The sequence below is a fragment of the Folsomia candida genome, unplaced genomic scaffold (genome assembly GCF_002217175.1).
Source record: "Folsomia candida strain VU population unplaced genomic scaffold, ASM221717v1 Fcan01_Sc001, whole genome shotgun sequence".
Classification (NCBI taxonomy): Eukaryota; Metazoa; Arthropoda; class Collembola; order Entomobryomorpha; family Isotomidae; genus Folsomia; species Folsomia candida.
The window spans coordinates 2,876,060-2,893,878 of record NW_019091193.1 but is presented as its reverse complement, the minus strand read 5'-3'; the positions used below and the strand labels follow the sequence as shown (position 1 = coordinate 2,893,878).

Below are 17,819 nucleotides of genomic sequence, written 5' to 3'. Positions count from 1 at the left end.
GAGTGAAAGCGTTTTTTGGGCATTTTTGAGTGGGTGTGGCGGGCGCAAATGTGGCCATGGAGTCAAACCACTTCAGGGTTTTAGTACACTCATGAGACCCTATCACATATCCAAAGGGCATCGAGATCTGTTATTATCAACCTCGCAAGCTCCCCTCCTAAGGTAATAAACAATAGGAGGAAATTACGGCTATGAAAAGTAGTGGTTAATTGTACTATGGTTCACGGTCGAATAATTTCTTGTCAAACTTTCGAAGGAATCATACATATATGTATATGTAAATGCCGAAAAGATTAAGGTTTTAGAAATCTTACGACAATCATAATTTTATTAGAAACTACTTCCTCTCCATTCTAAATACAAATGTATGTGTTTACAATTAGTACTCAGAACGGATATACCAAAATAAATAAATATCTAGCTCGAAATTTTAACAATGAAACAATACATATATAAATATTTTGTTTTGTACATAAATAGACGGCCAAATGTCAACCAAATCTATCAAGTGATTAAACCGTTCTTGAAAATAACACCACTTGCAAATTTGAATTATTGAGGCAATTCACGCAATCCTTGGTAACATTGTAAAATCCGAAAATTCTATAACTTTACAAACTTTTTACCTTTTTTGCAAATTCCTACGGAAAATTAGTTTACGCATTTCTGTAAACTACTCTGGTCAAGAACGTCTTTCTATTTTGTCAAAGTTTGTAAACTTATGTGATAAAATGGATTTACAAATTATAAATTACCAATGAATGACAATGACTGCGTGAATTGCGTCACTATTTCCAAACATGCTTATTTATTAGAGTACCATGACTACGCCAAAATCCGTATCAGTCACGGTTGTCATATTAATCGCCTTCCTCTCATCATGCGTCTACAGCGAGGAAGATGTCAGGGTGTGTCGCTGTACAAAAGAACAGTCCAAAAATGACGAATATTTTTGCGGATTTCAAATTGACATGGCTAATTGTCAAGTTGCTCAAGGCTACTCTTGTCCCAAGGATTACACCAAGGCCCCTCGAGCACCCAGTGATGACGAATCCTGTAAGAAGAAATGGGAACAGTTTGTCAGCGAGACTGAATTTTGCAAGGGGGGATACTTGCAGAAGAAGTACGTTTATTAATTTTGCGTATGGATTTTAAAATTGATTTCTTATTTATTTATGCTATTTCTGGTCCTTATAGTTCCCTGGATTGTCGGGGCCTAATGGGGGGTGACCTTAGAATCATAATGAAGATGAAGCATAAAGAAAGTAATTCGGAGTAATTGCAGATTTAATTTACCATAAAAGTTGCGACTATTATATGTATACATATAATCCATTTTTAAATATATATGTATGTACATGGGCAACCTTTTAATTCGCAAGTCGGATGCCTCAAATCCATTTTGCATACAAAGAGAATAAACAAAATTTCAATTTCACAACTTTTAGACTTCTTTTACAGTTATAAACTAGGTAACTTATGATGAAAACTATCAAAAGAATAGTCACGATGTCTTACGGAAATCACAATTTTGAAAATTAGCACGGATCGAAATCTGTGCTAAAATCCGTACCTAGATATGTAGGAGGTCGTGACTTTTCTGTGTTGAGGAAAATGAAGAGAGTCATTCTTGGCATTAACAGACAAAGAGTTTACTTTTATTTGCGAGTCACGCACATTTTTACAGAAAATTTCCAATACATAATAACTCCTTAAATTGAAACATAACATACATAAATACACTTACAACTGGTCTACATTTTTCTGCAGTATTTCTTTCTGGATATTCAATTTTACAAAATTTTAAAATGCATTTGCATTTTCGTTTGCATTTGGAATTTTACATCAAATCAAGCCGTAGACTTCCCATGCACCTTAAACTCCATGACTGGAAGGTTAAAATCATCACTTAATCGGCTACTAGCTATCCTTCCAAAATTATTCTGCGCAGAATCCCTCAAAGTTCTCGCTCTCACTAAAGAGCTTGGATAACCAGTCAGATTTTCTAATTCCGGATGATCCATCCCACTGGATTGAACTCTGCTCTCGCCAAATTTCATGTCACTCTGAGTTTCCCATTTCGCCTTCAGATATTGGGAAACAGCACGATTTAACCGTTTCTCAATTTTCGCGTCTCTCTCCTTAATGTAAGCGTCAATCGCAGGGTCGAGGTTTGGCATTTCGAACGACGCTTGTTTCACGATTGTTGTCGGTTTCTCCAAAACTGCGAAAGTATCCCCGACCTGCAATTTAGTTTCGTACGTTTATAGTGAAATTTTGGAAGCTCGACTAAACAAAACTTTTTATTGAGCGTACTCACGACAACGTTTCATTTCGCATTGCAAATCTCATTTGGCAAATTTGCGATAATTGCGAAGCTCTAAAAGTTCGTGAAGGGATTCGCAAAATATGGCTTGGCAAATCTTTCAAATTGACTTCAAAAACATATATTTTGTTGATATTTCCATGGATTTCTGTAATTTCTCTCGCTAGGGATGAGAAGGATTAGTTGCGAAATAATTTTGCAAAATAAAAGCATGCCCATTTGCTGGGACAATTTGCGACAAAAATACCAGAGTTCTCCCAAAAAAACTTCTACGAGATCTCACAAATTTTCGCAAAACTTCGCAAGTTACATAAATATGTTGCCATGCTCAATTTTCGAAATATATTCCAAGATTGACCTGAGTACGCCCATTCTTATTTTTACCACAACAATGTCGAGCGAATTTCCTTTCCAAGTCTGCACCGTCATATTGTCCATGTTGTCCAACCCTGGTAATTTTGCCCTCCTATCAAATCGACTCGGGGACGTAATTCCAGTCAATTTTGCTGCTTTAGATTTTTGCCACAATTTATCATTCCCAACCTCATAGGCGCCCGTTTCATATAGGAATTTTGCCGTCTTGTCGGCACCCGCATATTTCGAAATATTCGCCAAGGATCCCTTAACTTTATCCTTCGAGCAAGCTTCCACCATCAATTTGTCCCACTCTTCCGTCCGAAATTTAACGTTCTTCTCACCCGCTAGAAAGTTCAGGGATTGGTACAAGTTGGTGTTGATCGTGTCTGAATTGCTTCTCGATAACGGAACGATTTCATCATTCACGATTGGGGAAAAGTAGCCGAAACCGTTTTCTCCCTTTTGATAAGCCATCCTCAGTGGGGGGCGATCCTTGGTGGGCGTACCATCCGGATGAATTCTCACCTTCCCGTCCGTCCCACTAGTTTCAAGTTCCCCGCTTAAATCGGAGATCTCCACCGTTTGTCCGTAGTACTTTGCACATATCATTAACTCGTAAAATCCCGCCTTCCTTCCTTGACCAAAATTCTTAATAGAATCTTCAAAGGACGGCCGCTCCACGTGGAATTTTCCCATTTGATCCTTGTAAACGGAAATGGAGTCTCCATAGCATTCACGTAATTGTTGGATTGATTTTCCGTCCGCATTTTTGATCGGGGTTGCAGGATCTAGTTCCTCTAAATAAATTTTGCCCTTAATTTTCCCCGCAATTTCCGGTTCGTTAAGCGCCTCTCGCCTTCGCAACGTCTTCAGAATTTTAATCTCTTCCTCCTTCGGTGTTCGAAGGGAGTGGAGGATAGCCTTCGTATTTTTCTCAACCGCTTTGCCCGCTTTTTTCAGCGCGCTTTGTGTCAAATCCTGGAATGCGGGGGCGACCAGGCCACTATTCACCTTGGAAAGGAGCATCTTGACCAACTCATCTTTAGTTGATTTAGTAAACTCACTCTTGAATTGGACAAATTGTCCCGAGTCGTTCCTATTTTTGATTTTATCTTTTCCCACAGTTTTCAAGTTAATCCCCTGCATTTCCAAATGACGGCAAAGCCTGGTTAACACCTGCGGGGCAAGGTTGACCAATTCCAAGAGCTGTTTTGCAATTTCTCCCCCCTTGATCACTTTATCAATCACTTCAGCAATTTGGGCAAGTTTGGCTGCCTTGGAGAGAAAACTGTTGCCACTTTCCATATTTTCGGCAACCCTCTTTCCATGCGTGAGTAGCTTTCCACTCGCTTTTCCGATAGCGCTGGCCATTCCGGAGGTTACTTTAGACGCAATTTCCCCCATTTTCACGCCAAATCCTTCCCCCTGCATGTCGGCAAGGACGCGGGTGAGTCCATCACGGATAACTTTCTCAGCCTGACCAGGTTCGTAACTGTGTTGATAGACGAAGTCCATTTTGTGTTGGAGTTCTGCTAATTGTGACTTAATTCCAGGGTCAGAAAGGAACAATGATTCCAGTTGTGATCCGCAATTTTTTATTGCTTGGGTTTGAATGTGTTCGAGCAACTTGTCAATGCCGATATCGATCAGTTTGAAGAGGACGGCTTGCCCGGCTTTCTTAATGACTCGGAGTGCTACGGCTTTAAATAGTTGAAATCCTGCTTTTCCGGCGAATCTGGACACTTGCGCACCTTTGGACAACCTGGAAGCATCGGATGAAAACAATTAGCTATCTGCATTTTCATTGAAACGATGGGATAACTTTAATGAAAAAAATTGTTCAAAATCCCGAAATTTTAAGAGACAAACAATTGTACATAATCCTTACCATGCCCCCACTCCGCAAGTTACGATTGATATACAGACGCTGATAATTTTATGATCACGGTAGCTTTTCCAGCTAAAGTTTTTACTGAGGCCAGCCTCGATGGCGAATGCGATATCCCCAACCCCCTCACTGATTAATGCGCCAGCAATATAGGTGCCTATTCCGGCTGTGAAAACTTCGAGTAGAACTCCTGAAAGGAAATGGTAAACATTCAACCATTTTCATCCTACCAATGCATGCATTTGTAAGTATTTTCAATTACCCGCAATAATTTGAGCTACTCCCAACATTGCTACGATAAATGCACCCCAATCCCACCATGACTTGTACTCTGTGCATTCAAGCACTTGGAGGAAAACCATGTACCGAAATTCTTCAATTTCTGGTGGATATTCACCAGTTCTAAAATATTCCTCCAATTTTTGATAATCGACAGAAATGTCGGGAAATATCTTGATGTTTCCGATTGTAGTTTTGATGGCTTCCATGACATCATCGATACTCGGAGAATCTCCCGAACCGTTATAGCGCTTGTAAATCTGTTTCAACTCTGGAAGATCTTCAATTGCTTCTTGAATTTCTTCTAAGCGATCTGATATCCTGCCCGAGTTGTCGGCCAGTCTGGTTTGAAAGTTGACTTTACAATCCTTAATTACGCCCGACTCGTTCAGCGCACCCCAGAGTTGGCGACTTCCAAACTGAGCGGTGTCAGGTAGCGGGATATCGGTCAAGGACAATTCAAGTTTCAAAGAAGGTGTTGATTTATCTGGATTTACATAGTCATCCTCGGAAGATGGTGCATCCTCAATGATGGCTTGAATGATATCCTCGTATTTTTGAAGAGCTGCGGGAATCCCTTCGAATTTCCCCTTAGTTGCGTTCCACTTGAGCTTGTCTTTCATAGCGGAACTTAACTTGGCTGAGTAGGTGGTTTTCCAAACGAGAATTCCAACCTTGACTAATGCGTCGATTACTTCCTGCAAGTCGTTCGCCATAAGACCCAATGGAGATAACATATCCGGACTGAAAGCTTGATTACTTTTCCCACCCAATATTTTCGTAAGAGAATTTTTGTAATCCATTAGTCGCTCAGGAACGACCAACCCATCTAGATTCTCGTTCACCATTTGAATTCTGGCTTGCACCTCGTTCTCGAAGAAGCCATAGCCTCCCAACATGGTCCAAAAGCTGGTCTGGGTCTGGATAAAGTACGAAAACCCTTCTGGCTCGATAACGCGACTGCTCCCATTCATACCCAATCTTTCACGAAGAAAGTTGACAATTTCATCTCTACAGTAGCGGAAAGCATTTGGCCACTCCACCTCAATTGGCTGTCCTGTGGCTCCATCTGGAATGTATATTTTGTTGTCTCCACCAATCCTAATTTTTCTGCTTAGGCGGAATGATTTCACAATGTTATAGTGTCTTCTAAGGCAGGCGAAGATTTCTTCACCCTCTTGCTCAGAATTAACACCAGTTATATTTTCGAAAAATTTAGCATCCACAGTGCTTCCAATTGCTTCTTGGATTTTCCCAACATGTACTTGATAAAGTTCAGACTCACTCTTGACTTGCTTTTCGAATCGATTGCTGCCTGTGCCGACTCCTGCTTCTCGGCGTATGCTAGACGTCACATCAAGAGTTTGACTAGCCGTCATGACTTGTGCGATTCTTTTCCGAATTACGCTTTCTGAAGATTTGAGGTGGTAAATAGCCCTCCTCTTGTGTGTCATTCCGCTCATGTTCTCCTTCAGTATACAGGCGGCCTTGTAATAGTGCGATATCTCGGCGTAGTTAGGTTCCGAATTGATAGCCATGTCAAAACAGGATATTGCCCTACCGTACTCTTCCTTTGATTGGTAGTATCGACCTAGCTTGGTGTGCTCAAGCGCACCTGTGGCGAATGAACCAAATCTGGATATATTGGTCATAGCAGTCCTTTCAAAATCGGAAAACTGCTCAAGGATTCGACTCCTCCCCGTGATGTGTAAAATTTTGATCTGTTCAGATATCGAATCTAACCATAGGGCCCATTGGTTCTTTAAAAACTCCAACTGCAAGTCCTTGTATTCTTGCGGGAGTCCAGATGATTTTAAATATGTAGCAACGTTTGCATATAATGTATTGAATTTTGAACAGAGGTGCTCTTCAATTTCGATCCGTTGCATGCTTTTGGTTCGAAAGTTCTCCAGTCTTTCTGCTTCCTTCATATCACGGAGTTGTCGAAGTTGGTCGATTGTAACGGGATTTTTAGTGTCAGCTGTTGGGTCTCGTATGATGAACTGAACCGTGCCGCTAAGCCCCGCTCGGGCTGTTCGACCAAATGCTTGGACCTCAATTCGGATGTTTCCAGTCATGTAAGAGAGGATGACATGTAGTCCTCCTGCCTGCTCCAATTCGAGCGAAGTCTTCAAATCGGTACCTCGTCCCGCCAAATTGGTCGCAATAATAACATCGCCCGCAGAGAGAGGGGAACTCCTATTTTTTCGGTGAAACTCTTCATCAAATGAGCTCTTGTACGAATACATTTTCCCCGAAGAAACAGTCTCTTTCAATTTTTCAGCAATTTTATCAACTGATGCGACATTTTCGCAAATGATAAGCACAGCTCTGGAATCAGTTTTAGTCTTTTGATGAACTTCCTGCGAAATTAGATCCAGCCATTCTTTGTTGGTTCTTCCAATCAATCCATCCTCTTCATACGCTTTACTTGCCTTGAATCGTGGCATACTAAAAAAATCCACTCCGTAACATTCAGTTAGTAAGTGTCGTTCAGCGAAGGATCCCAGGGTACCGGTGATTCCATACAGTCTACCCCGAAATTGTTGAAAGTATCCGATATTCGACATAAATACAGCTTTGAGACTTTCTGGAGTGACTCGGTCGCCATGTTTAAGTTGCAGAAACTGATGTAGGCCATTGCTCCAGTGCATTTGGACCTGTTCAACACCAGTGTCCTTGTCCACGATGATGACCTTTGTTCCCCGCTTGTCAAGATCAGCGACAATGTAGGGATCATTTTCTAGCAGATGTTCTGCGATGAAAGCATTTTTCACCCAGATGGGGAGCCTTCGCTCCACAAAGTTGCGTAATCGATTAGGCATGAAGATGTCGCCTGAACGCATTCGCTCCCTAATAAAACAGACAACGAGAGAGATGTCCTGTCGACGCCCTTGGAGAACCTTGGGATTGTAAACGGAATAATATAGATTTTAAGAGAATTAAAAGCGAAAACATTTCTATATTATGTTATCTTGCATACATCAGGCCCATGAGTGGCTTGCCAAATTTCAATCATCAAAGGCCACAAATGCTTCAAATCTGGAATTGAGTGGGATAAATAGAGGATATTTTCACCCTTGTCCAACAGCATGCTGTCAACCTCGTCAACTATGACAGTTTCCGTCGTTCTGTTCATTGTTATTCCTTTATCAAAGAGTTTTGTGAGAAGGATATCCCGCTGGAAGGAGCCGACATCCCCATAAATGACTTGGCACTGGTACCTCTCCTTTCTAGCTCTTTCATGCTGCTCGCACTCTTTATCACAATTGTTGGTAACCGAGATACCAAATAGGCTAAAGTAGCCGGTTACTTCCCTCACATTTTCCACAGCTAGAATGGGTGAGCTTGTGATAACGTCAACGTCGTCACCCGCCAAGGCGTGAAAGGTAGCCATCATAGCGGTAATGAAAGTCTTCCCTTCACCTATGTATTTATTAGTATAAGATCAGGATGTACTAAAAAGTTATGTACAATCTTAAATAACTTGGATACTACTGTATAATTGCATGCATGTATGTACCTGTAGATATTTCCGCAAGACGACCCATCCTTGCATAGAATGCGTCGATTAGTAGGATAACAGAGGCAAGTTGGGTGTCACGTGGCAGAAATCCGGGTTTCTCAAGTGACCCCGTAGTGGGATTCGTCTTACTCGTAAACACCCTTAAAGCTTGGCAAAGTACGGCGAGAACCTCGGTCTTATTTTTTTCCACGATTTGTCTTCTCTCTTGCTCAGAGAAGGAGCGAATAGTTACTGCCCAATTGATGATTTGTTCCGTTTGCCAAGTCCCTATCGGTGTAAGGATAGGTGGAGCGATTTTGCAAACTTGGTCTAAAAGAGCGTTTACTTTAACTACGATCACTTCCATTTTACAAGTGTCCCCTTGTGGGTTTAGCATTAGTTTAATGTCTTGATTCTTTTCGTCGTTCCTCATCAGTCTCGCCAGTTCGTGGACATCGCGAAACCTTTTGTTGATCTCGACTGCATGCGCGGCAAGCCAACTTTCCCAATCTGGCAGAGTTGTGGAAGGAATAGTCTTTCTTTTAAATGATATTATCATCTCCTCGTCCAGAATTAGTCGGCGGCTAACAAATTTCTCCAACAAGGTTACTAATACCTCATGCTTCCCAGGGAATTTCTTCTCGAACAGGCCAACAAACTCGGAAACGATATCTTTTCCAATTGTTCCTTCCAATTTTAGAATAACTGTGGCCACCTGTGGAGGCCAAATTTGCAGAAGAACGTGTTCTCGAACTGATATGGCCCACTGGGAAATCCCATGCTTCTCTAAATTATCAATTAACTTATCGGAAATGACGATACGAGTAAGGTCTGAAATGACGGCGACAAATTTGTCCAATTCTAAAGGGGTAGCTCCACTTATTTCTGCTAGTTGGATCTCCATCATGATTTTGTCCCCCAGCATGAGAAGAAATCTTTTTAAGAAGGGCGTTGGTTTTAATGCTTTGAGAAGAGTCGTCATCTCTGTCACATTCGATTCCACATCCATTGTCTTCCCTACCGATGCTTTCTCTTTGTTATTTAAATAGGTGATATAATTCTGCACGGCTATATGGAAATAGATCGTCTCCAGCCAGTGTTCCATTGTAGTTTGAGAAATTAGCGAAACCAATTTTGGCACAGGTAGATCGACCGATCTTTGTAAGAGGGCATTAAACTCCGGCAATGGAAGCTTCCTCAAGGTACAGCGTTGATGAAGAAGCCGCATCCATTCAAACCATAGGGAACCATGTCCTTCAGCCCCAGCAAAAAAGATGGATCGGTTGAAATTATATTTTAGAACGATAAACTGTTCCACAAAATGTTTTATCGTTGATATATGTTCTTGAACTTCGTGGCTCGTATTTCCCTGAGCGTCCTGTGCTTGACGGTGCGCGATTAAGCTGCTCGACGAGAGCTGGAGTGCTTCTCGATTTCGTAAAACTTCTTTGTGACTTTGCAAGAAAATAGTTACCTCTTCCTGCAAGGTTTTGAAACTTTGGGCGCTTACTGAGGGCTTGATTTGTCCAAGAGTTTCACTAAAGAGGGGTTTATATTCGGCCACAAATTTTCCAAAAAGTGTAGTATAAGCGAGCGATTCAAGTTCATTATTCCATCCAGGAGCTCCTGTGTTAACGAAGATGTCACAAATTGCAGCATTTAGGAGCCCATGTTGCTTTGAATGTGAGAACGAGAATATGAGTTCAATCCACTGTTTTTCGTGAGAGGTGAGAATGTCAGAGAAGATGCAGCTGCCGGTCACGTCTTCATCCAGGAAAGCAAAAATAAATCGATTTCCATCATCTGGAGCAAGGTCGTTTGTCGAGGATGTCTTAATGCATGAGTCGACCAAATCGTTAATCTGGGTGATTGAGGGTTCCCAAGTTGCCGAATATCCGCTAGTCGCTACCCGACCAAGAAATGAGGACTCATTCAAATTTATCTTCACTGATATAGACGCCACGGCCAGGATACTTTTCCAAACATGCGGATTTTTTAAGTCCCTTAGTGCAACGAGACATTCGTTCCCTCCTACTGGCGGTATATTTACGCCCAGTGTTGATTTTAATGCAGCATCCACAATGGTTCGAAGATGCGAGTTAAATATGTTGGCAGAGCTGTGGTTTTCAAGAAGAGAGAATAATTTGCACTGCAATTTCAAGCATTGACCTAAATTTGGACTAATGCACGACAACACGTCGACATCTTGCGAAATTAGAGCGGCCAAGGGATCGCCCCCCTTCGTTGCAATAATGCGACGTGACAACGACGTGATGGAGGCCTGTATGTCGTTGATCTGAGGGATGCATTTGTTTTTTAATTCAGACCTTTCAATCTCCCCGTGGCATTTGTCTAGCATGTGAAGCGTGCCTTCAAGTTGAACACATGTTACTTTCTCCGTCGGAATTGAGACGATCAATTTGTTCAAAATTATTAAAAATGTCATTATCCAATCAGTTTCTTGGCTAGGTGCTTCTATCAGACTGTGAAAAGTATTCAACACATTTCCAAGTTGAGTAGCCCCCTTTGTGGCTACGAGGTGGAAAACGTCAGCCCTCAGATTTGTCGGCATTGTAGGGATGGCTTGAAGATTGAAATATTTAAGTAGACTTTCAAAATAGAGTTGGTCAAATTCATGTCCTTCTTTTTCTGTCATATTATTCAGTGTGCCGCAAATTTTTACAAATTTGACCATTCCTTCAGTTAAGAAGACTTCCGCGACACCGGTAAATGATAAGACTCCGTGTTCCGAGTCTGAGTAAACTTGCACCAGGTCGTCAAACCTGGACAAAAGTTGGGTGCGCTTTTTGTTAAAATTTGTTTCCCGTTTTCCCTGGAAATCTTCTAATTTCTCTCTCAAAAACTCTGCAAGTGTCGAATTATCCCTCTCTGCTACTGATACGACGAGATTCTGCAAGTTGTCTAAATGGTGCATGACATCCAGAGAAAGATTAGACTGATGTTTTTCAAACGTATCAGTCAAACTTGACAAAATCTTGGCCAGAATTTCGCACAACTTTTCAAACTCTGTATTGGATTGGGCTGAAATTTGATAATTTTTTGGATTCATAACTTGCATCGCGACAAAAGCTTGAAGCAAATACTCTATGATTGGCGTGAAATCGGATGGAGTTGCCAAAATATTGGTTACACAATGATTCAGTAGCTTTTCAAAGTTGGAAATATCAAAGGGGTCACGATTGTATTCCTGTACAAAGGATGAAGTGGATAGAGCGGAAATTTTTAAAGTTACCGCATTTGTTGTAGCTGCATTGATCACGTTTGCCAAAATTCCTAGAAACTCTCCCGCAGTAGATTTACTTCCTTCAAGCTTGTTCAAGATACTACTGTACAGCGCTGCAACTTCGTCTCCTTTTCCTTCACGAAGCATGGCGACGAATATCTTATCGAGATGCATATCCACGCTGGCTGTAATTTCTTCAAGCCCGACAACCTCGTCCGAGGCGGTGAGATAATTTTCGACAAACTTTACAATTTGTACCTTCAATTCGACACACTCGTCGATAGATTTGTCTCCCTTTTCGTAAACTTCCTTTTGTTTTAGGAACGTGGATAAAGTCATTTTCTTGCTCAAGACGAGCTGCAGATCGCGAATTGTGTCGCGAATAAGGAAATTTCCGTAACTCGAGAGGTATAAATTTTTTCGGATGAAATCTCCAATGGATTTCCCCACCATGATTAATTCGTCAAGTTGAACGCCATCTTGCAGAAGTAGGAGGGACATCGTGACAGCTTTTAGCCACGAGTTTAGCCCGATTATAAATTCTGGGCTTAGTTTAGTCTCACTTTGAGTTCCCAGATAACTTGTCAGAGTGGATAGCGCTTGGTTAAAGTCTGTCCGGAAATCGGTTCCGTTTGTTATTATGTATGCAATGTCTTGAAGTTTGTCCAGATTACTTGCGGGTTTGAAGGACCTGACGGATGAATGGATATCTTTAATTACAATATTTACCCCCGTCTTCTTATCCCCGACGGATTGGACGCTTTCTTCTATTCGTTCGTAAAAATGTTGACGATGTTGTAATGACAAGGGGGATGCGTTGGCCTCGATAATATTGGAAATTACGTCTTCGATTTGAGCGTGAATTTCGCGTTGTTGGCCTTTGTCACCAATTCCATCGGTAAAAGCTGTGATCCTGGATAGAGCTGGTTTTTGGATTGTGTCCACATATCTGGAGTAAAATTTATGCTTTAGTTCCAAAATTTTGTCGTAAATTGGTAGCAATCCGGGGCCGTGGGAGGCAGCGAGGATCAAGTCACATTTCTCGACTAGGGAAGAAACCTGTGCACACGTGAGTTTCACGTAGTCCGTAATAAAAATTAATTTTGGAATGATATTCAACTTTTCAATTTTTGGCTTTGATTTTGACCCCCCTCGTAACATTTCGGTGAGAAGGTTGAGATTTTTCCAGATGCAGAAACACCCATCTTTTTTATCATTACCCCCCATATCGAGTAAAATTAGAGCGGCGCGCTCCCAAAATATTTCAAACCCTGACACTGTATTGAATTCTGGCTTCATTATTTCCGCCAAGCAGACTTCGTATGTTCGGAGAAGGCCAACTTTTGCGTGAACGGATCTCAACTCACGGTAAAAATCGTCCACGAAATTTGCAAAGGTTTTGAATCTTGTGTCCAGCTCGGCTTTTTCAGGGAGTGAGTTTTTGACTTCGGAAATAAACCAATTTTCCAAGTGGTGGTAGACAATGGTGCAAATATGGTCGAGGAGGATGCGCCCTTTACTCGAAAGTGGTAAGGTCTTCATAATGGCGTGCATTTCGGCTTCAATGGCAACAATGTCGTTCTTTTCGTCATGTTTTCTTAAACGGAAAAGAAATTCTCCGACCGAATCGCCCACGTAGTTGACACTCTTGAATATCTTGGTTCGTAGTTGGATATTGGTTTTCAGCCAGTCTTGAGTTTGAAGCGTGACCTTGACATCTTGTGGGAGCTGGTCTCTCAAATATTCGACTAGTAAGGTTGTAGTTGAATCCTTTTTTGCCAGTTTGATGCTCTGAAAATCGAGATATTGTCGGATATAGAGCGGGAGCTTGTTTTCCTTGGTGAATGATTTAATTGACTGGAGACCAAGTTCAAATGCCCCGCCTTGCCCAGGATCCTTCGACCTGGCTGCGATTGCAATAGCGAAAAATTCATCGCTAAGTTTATGAACGTTCTTGACAAGGCGAACTTCGTCGTAGAGCGATTCGATTTCAGGGTGATGCGTCGTCCGAAAGTGGATTTCTTTAGTGTCCAAGTCTTCTGAAGATTCTGGGGGAACGTAATCCTTGACTAGACTCGTTTGCTGAACTTGTTCGGAATTTTGTCTCATTTGTAGAACCTGTTCGCGGGAGTGTTGTTCGAAAATTGAGGAAACTTGTTGCCCCACACCTTCTGAGATGAGGGCCTCTTTTCTCGTATTTTCAGCAAGCTCATGTTTTTCAGCCGCCACTTGCTTCATTGCAGCGTCAAGTTGTTTCTGATTTTCTAAATTGATCCGCAACATTTCTTCCAGCTGAGCTTTGGCATTTTCGGCGGCGTCTTTGGATTCATTGGCGGCCTTGATTTCTTCCTCGAGACGTTTCGCGGACGCTGTGGCGGTATTCTTTTGCTGATTTAAATTTCTCTGAGTTTGTTCGAGGGAACGTTTTTCATTTTCCGAGGAAGTAACGGCTTCCTGAATGGCGGCCGAAGTTCCGTACATGCTTCGAATCGTGGATGATAAGATGGAAACCTGGGCTTTGTTTATTTCCTGTTTCGCGCTGGCGGTACGCCGCTGGTTCGAACGTTGCTGCGCAGTGGCGCCATCATTACCACGATTTCCGTCTAGTTGTTTGCTGGCGCGGGCTTCCTGTTCGTTCTTGGACATTTCGATCCACCACCCCCATAACCCTCCGGTAATGCCTTAAAAATTATTCCAGTAATGAGCTCGTCGCCACGATTACAAAAAAGATTTAATATCACCTTTAATGTATCTACGATAGACGCGAACCTTCCCCCGTTTGCAGTGCCATTCTCCGATAAGTCTGCCACCAATCCAATACCAACTGTACAGAGATGGATTAATAAATTGTGCTAATAGATTAACTAAGAAATATTAAAGATGTAAATATGGCTCACATGATGTCGACACCATCGTATCCGCCTTGGCCACCGGAACCTCCTCCTCCTTGCCGGCCGTCCTGCCCATTCGTGCCAACCTTGGACATTAGCTTGATATTATGGGAAATTTTAGGGAGTGAAAGGTTGCCTTTATGACCGCCCTCACCACCTGTGAAAGTGGACTCTGATTAGATATTTGTATTGATAGAAGAACTTCAAGAATTTGAACGCTACCCTGACCCTAATCTACTCTAATTTATGGACGGCCCCTAAGTTTTTTAAATAAAAACCCAAAAATAGAGCACATTTGTTCCAAATTATTTAGAGCATCCATATAAAGTTAGATACCTCAAAATTGTACTTATCGATGAACTACAACATTTTCCCTCTCGCGATATGTTTACTAGCCATGATTTTCAGGTTATATGTAGGTAAGTACTTGTCAATACAAGCTATTATAAGAAGCCAAAATACGACATGTGTACCTAATCCCGCCCTTCCCCCATTTCCTCCCCGCTGTCCAGGCGTGCCGTACGATCCCGCTTCGAACTTAACTCCCGCCTTGAAATCACCTCCTTCCGTTGGATGACCAAAATCTGGATTGTGTCCATTGTAGCCGTGTCGTCCGTTTCGCCCGTGTTCACCAGACTGTCCAGAGGCGCCTATTTTTAGTACAAATTTCATACAGTAATAATTTTCGGCTAAAATCGCGAAAATTGCGAAAATTTTTCGCAATTTTCGCGAAATTTAAATTTTGGTCATCACCTTGCCCTCCGGACGCCACAACGTTGAGGTTGCCCCCATTTCGCACGACGTCCGCTTGAAGCATAAAGTGTCCCGAGCTTTCACCCGGAGCGCCATCCTGTCCATCCATCCCCGACCGGCCGGCCAAAGGGTCTCCAGCTAGCATTCCAAAGATGCCTCTAAGTTGTTGACCACCAGGGTTCGCTGTTACAGCTTGTGACGAAAATACGGCCGGGGCAGGCAACCCGGACAAATCTATGCTTACATTGCCCTTAATTTCCACAACGGGGCTACTAATTACTAAATTCTTTCCGTGCCAGGTGCCATTTTCGAAATTTGAATCAACATAAATTATACTGCCAGCGACGAGTCTCAATTCGCGGAATGTTTTATCCTTGATTTGCCCCAAAATCTGGCTCGTCACGATCTGCCGCCCAGTAATTTCCAGGATGGAAAAGTCTTCCTTGTTTGGCACAATTCTTGCCGGGTCTTGCAAACAGGTCGCGATTATTTCGATAAGCTCGTTCCTATTGGATAAGGTATCATTGGCAGCGACATACTTCCAGAAGAGGTTGGCATTCTTGGGTCGCGCTATTTTGTTATAGACGGAATAAATGTAGGAAACTAGGTCACGCAGGGTGGTAAGTTTCTTAAAATTGGATATTTCCACATTTAGCATCGAGACCTCGTACGAGGGTTCCGCCTCACTTAAACCTTTCCGAAACTGGTTGTAATCCAACCGACCCGCCGCAATTTCCAAATTTTCCGCCGTCTTAGCCAATTCGGCCTTCTTTTGCTCAATGAGGGCCAAAAGGTCGCTTCTGTCCCCGGTTTTTTGCGCGATAAGTTTTTCCAAGTCGCGAATTTCCTGTTCCCGTTTCGCTTTCTCTTCTTCCGCCGCGATCTGTTCGTCCATCAAGCGATCGCTTTCGCGCACCATGTCCTCCTCCTTTTCGATAATTTGTCTCAACTTGTCCCTATGCTGGGCCGAGTGGCTTTGAAAGATTAGGTCGGATGCTTTCTTCATGCCGAAGGCGTACTGCTGTTTGCACCGGTAAAGGAGAGATGTCGTCCGACTGTCTGGGGTAACTTGGGATTCTCGCTGGGCCAATTTTTTCAAGGATGAGACATGTTCGGGATCAGCATCCGGTAAGGCGACACTTATCAGGTCGGAGATTGACTCGATTTTAGCCAGAAGCCCGAGTCGTTGTTGAATATGCGGCACGATATCGGCAATCGGGAAGGGTTCCATGGTTTGCAAGTGGTAGTTTTGTACCTCTTCGTGGGTTACGATGTCTTCAAGTAAGGCGTCGCAGAACTCTTCCACGTTTTCGTAGAGCAATTCCCGTAGAATTATGTTGTGGAAGAGTTTTCCTACGGGGTCGAACCATACGGTGACGTATTGTTCGGAAATTTTCCTCATTTCAGGGGTTTTTGCTTGGGCAGGTTCTAGTTTCTTGGCGTTATCATCTTCATCAATTAATGGTTTGTCTGCCATGTCAGATTTTGGGGGCGAAATTTTAGTTTTAGTTAGTTCCTGATCATCAATTTTTGTGTCTTTTCCATCACCAATAGAATTTTCTTGAATTTCGTTCGATTTGATTTCTCCGCCTAGTTTATCATCACCTGGAGCGTCACCCTTATCCACTTTCTCTTCAATTTTTAGTAATTTTTCAATTCTCGCCAATTCCGCCTTTGATTCTTCACTTCCATCAAACAACATCAATTTTAGGTTGACTCCAAACGTGGCATTTATTTTGGTCATGGCTGCCTCAATGTGTTCCCATAATGAGGGGCGTTTTCCTCCGAGGGCTTCCAATATCTCGGTGTGGGTCATCTCACCAGAAATTCGTTTCAATCGGTTCAGCTCAATTTCCAGTTGCGCCGACTCGTTTGGATCGAGGGGGAGGAGTTCGTTGAAATTGTCTTGGACAAAGTCTTGCGTGGCTTGTTGGAGGAGGCAGGAAATTAAGGAGTCCCACGCGTTGTTGTCAATCGTGTCGGAAAGGGCTAGGTCGTAAGGGCGTAGAATGTTCGTCAGGGCGTACAAATTGGTGGGAAATTCCAGTTGCGATTGGGTCATGCAGATGAAGAATTTTAGAAAAAAGTCACTCTGTTTTTGAGTCATCGTGCTATCTATGGCTTCTTCCGAGGTGTCAACTTTCTTGACCTTGCCGTCTTCATCCATCGTTGGGAGTTAATTACTGAAATTAGACCAAAAAAAGTATGTTACGGGTCTCTATGACTATACAAAAATTGTAGAAGGATTAAAGGCTATTTGCGACCGCCATACCCACTAAAAGGTGTGAAAAATTCTTCGATTTTCAAGGTTTTAGTTGTGTATGTAAATTTATCTAAATTTATCTTCATGATGCTTAAGCATATTTAAAAGTCATGTAATGTTTCCTCTTAAGTACCACATTTTTCTGAGTTTCACTAATTTTATTCAATTACGATAAAAAAATTATGTATGCACATTTAGTATGCATATTCAATAATCACTGATCAATGTATCAGAACCACGAATGAAATAGATAATGTATATATACCTTATTTCATTCGTTTTACACATTTACATATGTACATATGCAGTTGTA

At 42.2% G+C, this 17,819-nt stretch overlaps 2 protein-coding genes across 2 annotated transcripts; both read right to left on the bottom strand.

The window, feature by feature from the left end:
* Positions 1 to 1,630: 1,630 nt before the first annotated feature.
* LOC110841744 lies at positions 1,631 to 14,627 on the bottom strand. Its single transcript, XM_022087441.2, has 8 exons — positions 14,497 to 14,627; positions 14,341 to 14,423; positions 8,374 to 14,280; positions 7,834 to 8,276; positions 4,834 to 7,753; positions 4,572 to 4,761; positions 2,711 to 4,445; positions 1,631 to 2,243 (listed from the first exon to the last, which is right to left on the bottom strand). The coding sequence occupies exons 1-8, from the start codon at positions 14,583 to 14,585 to the stop codon at positions 1,851 to 1,853; spliced, it is 11,760 nt and encodes a 3,919-aa protein (XP_021943133.2). The 5' UTR covers positions 14,586 to 14,627; the 3' UTR covers positions 1,631 to 1,850.
* Positions 14,628 to 14,724: 97 nt separating this feature from the next.
* On the bottom strand, positions 14,725 to 17,418 carry LOC118434027. Its single transcript, XM_035846679.1, has 3 exons — positions 15,244 to 17,418; positions 14,964 to 15,140; positions 14,725 to 14,747 (listed from the first exon to the last, which is right to left on the bottom strand). Exons 1-3 carry the CDS (start codon positions 17,408 to 17,410, stop codon positions 14,725 to 14,727), a joined length of 2,367 nt encoding a protein of 788 aa, XP_035702572.1. The 5' UTR covers positions 17,411 to 17,418.
* Between the last annotated feature and the right edge of the window lie 401 nt (positions 17,419 to 17,819).

Bases quoted from the DNA above. Each gene is read 5' to 3' on its own strand.
- LOC110841744 (XM_022087441.2), bottom strand. From the start codon at position 14,585: ATGTCCAAGGTTGGCACGAATGGGCAGGACGGCCGGCAAGGAGGAGGA. The intron at 4,762-4,833 runs GTAATTGAAAAT...ATTTCCTTTCAG, and splicing joins AGTAGCTCAAATTATTGCGG to GAGTTCTACTCGAAGTTTTC. The intron at 4,446-4,571 runs GTAAGGATTATG...CGATGCTTCCAG, and splicing joins ACTTGCGGAGTGGGGGCATG to GTTGTCCAAAGGTGCGCAAG.
- LOC118434027 (XM_035846679.1), bottom strand. From the start codon at position 17,410: ATGGATGAAGACGGCAAGGTCAAGAAAGTTGACACCTCGGAAGAAGCC. The intron at 15,141-15,243 runs GTGATGACCAAA...TACTAAAAATAG, and splicing joins TGTGGCGTCCGGAGGGCAAG to GCGCCTCTGGACAGTCTGGT. The intron at 14,748-14,963 runs GTACACATGTCG...TAAAAAACTTAG, and splicing joins TGGGGGAAGGGCGGGATTAG to GGGCCGTCCATAAATTAGAG.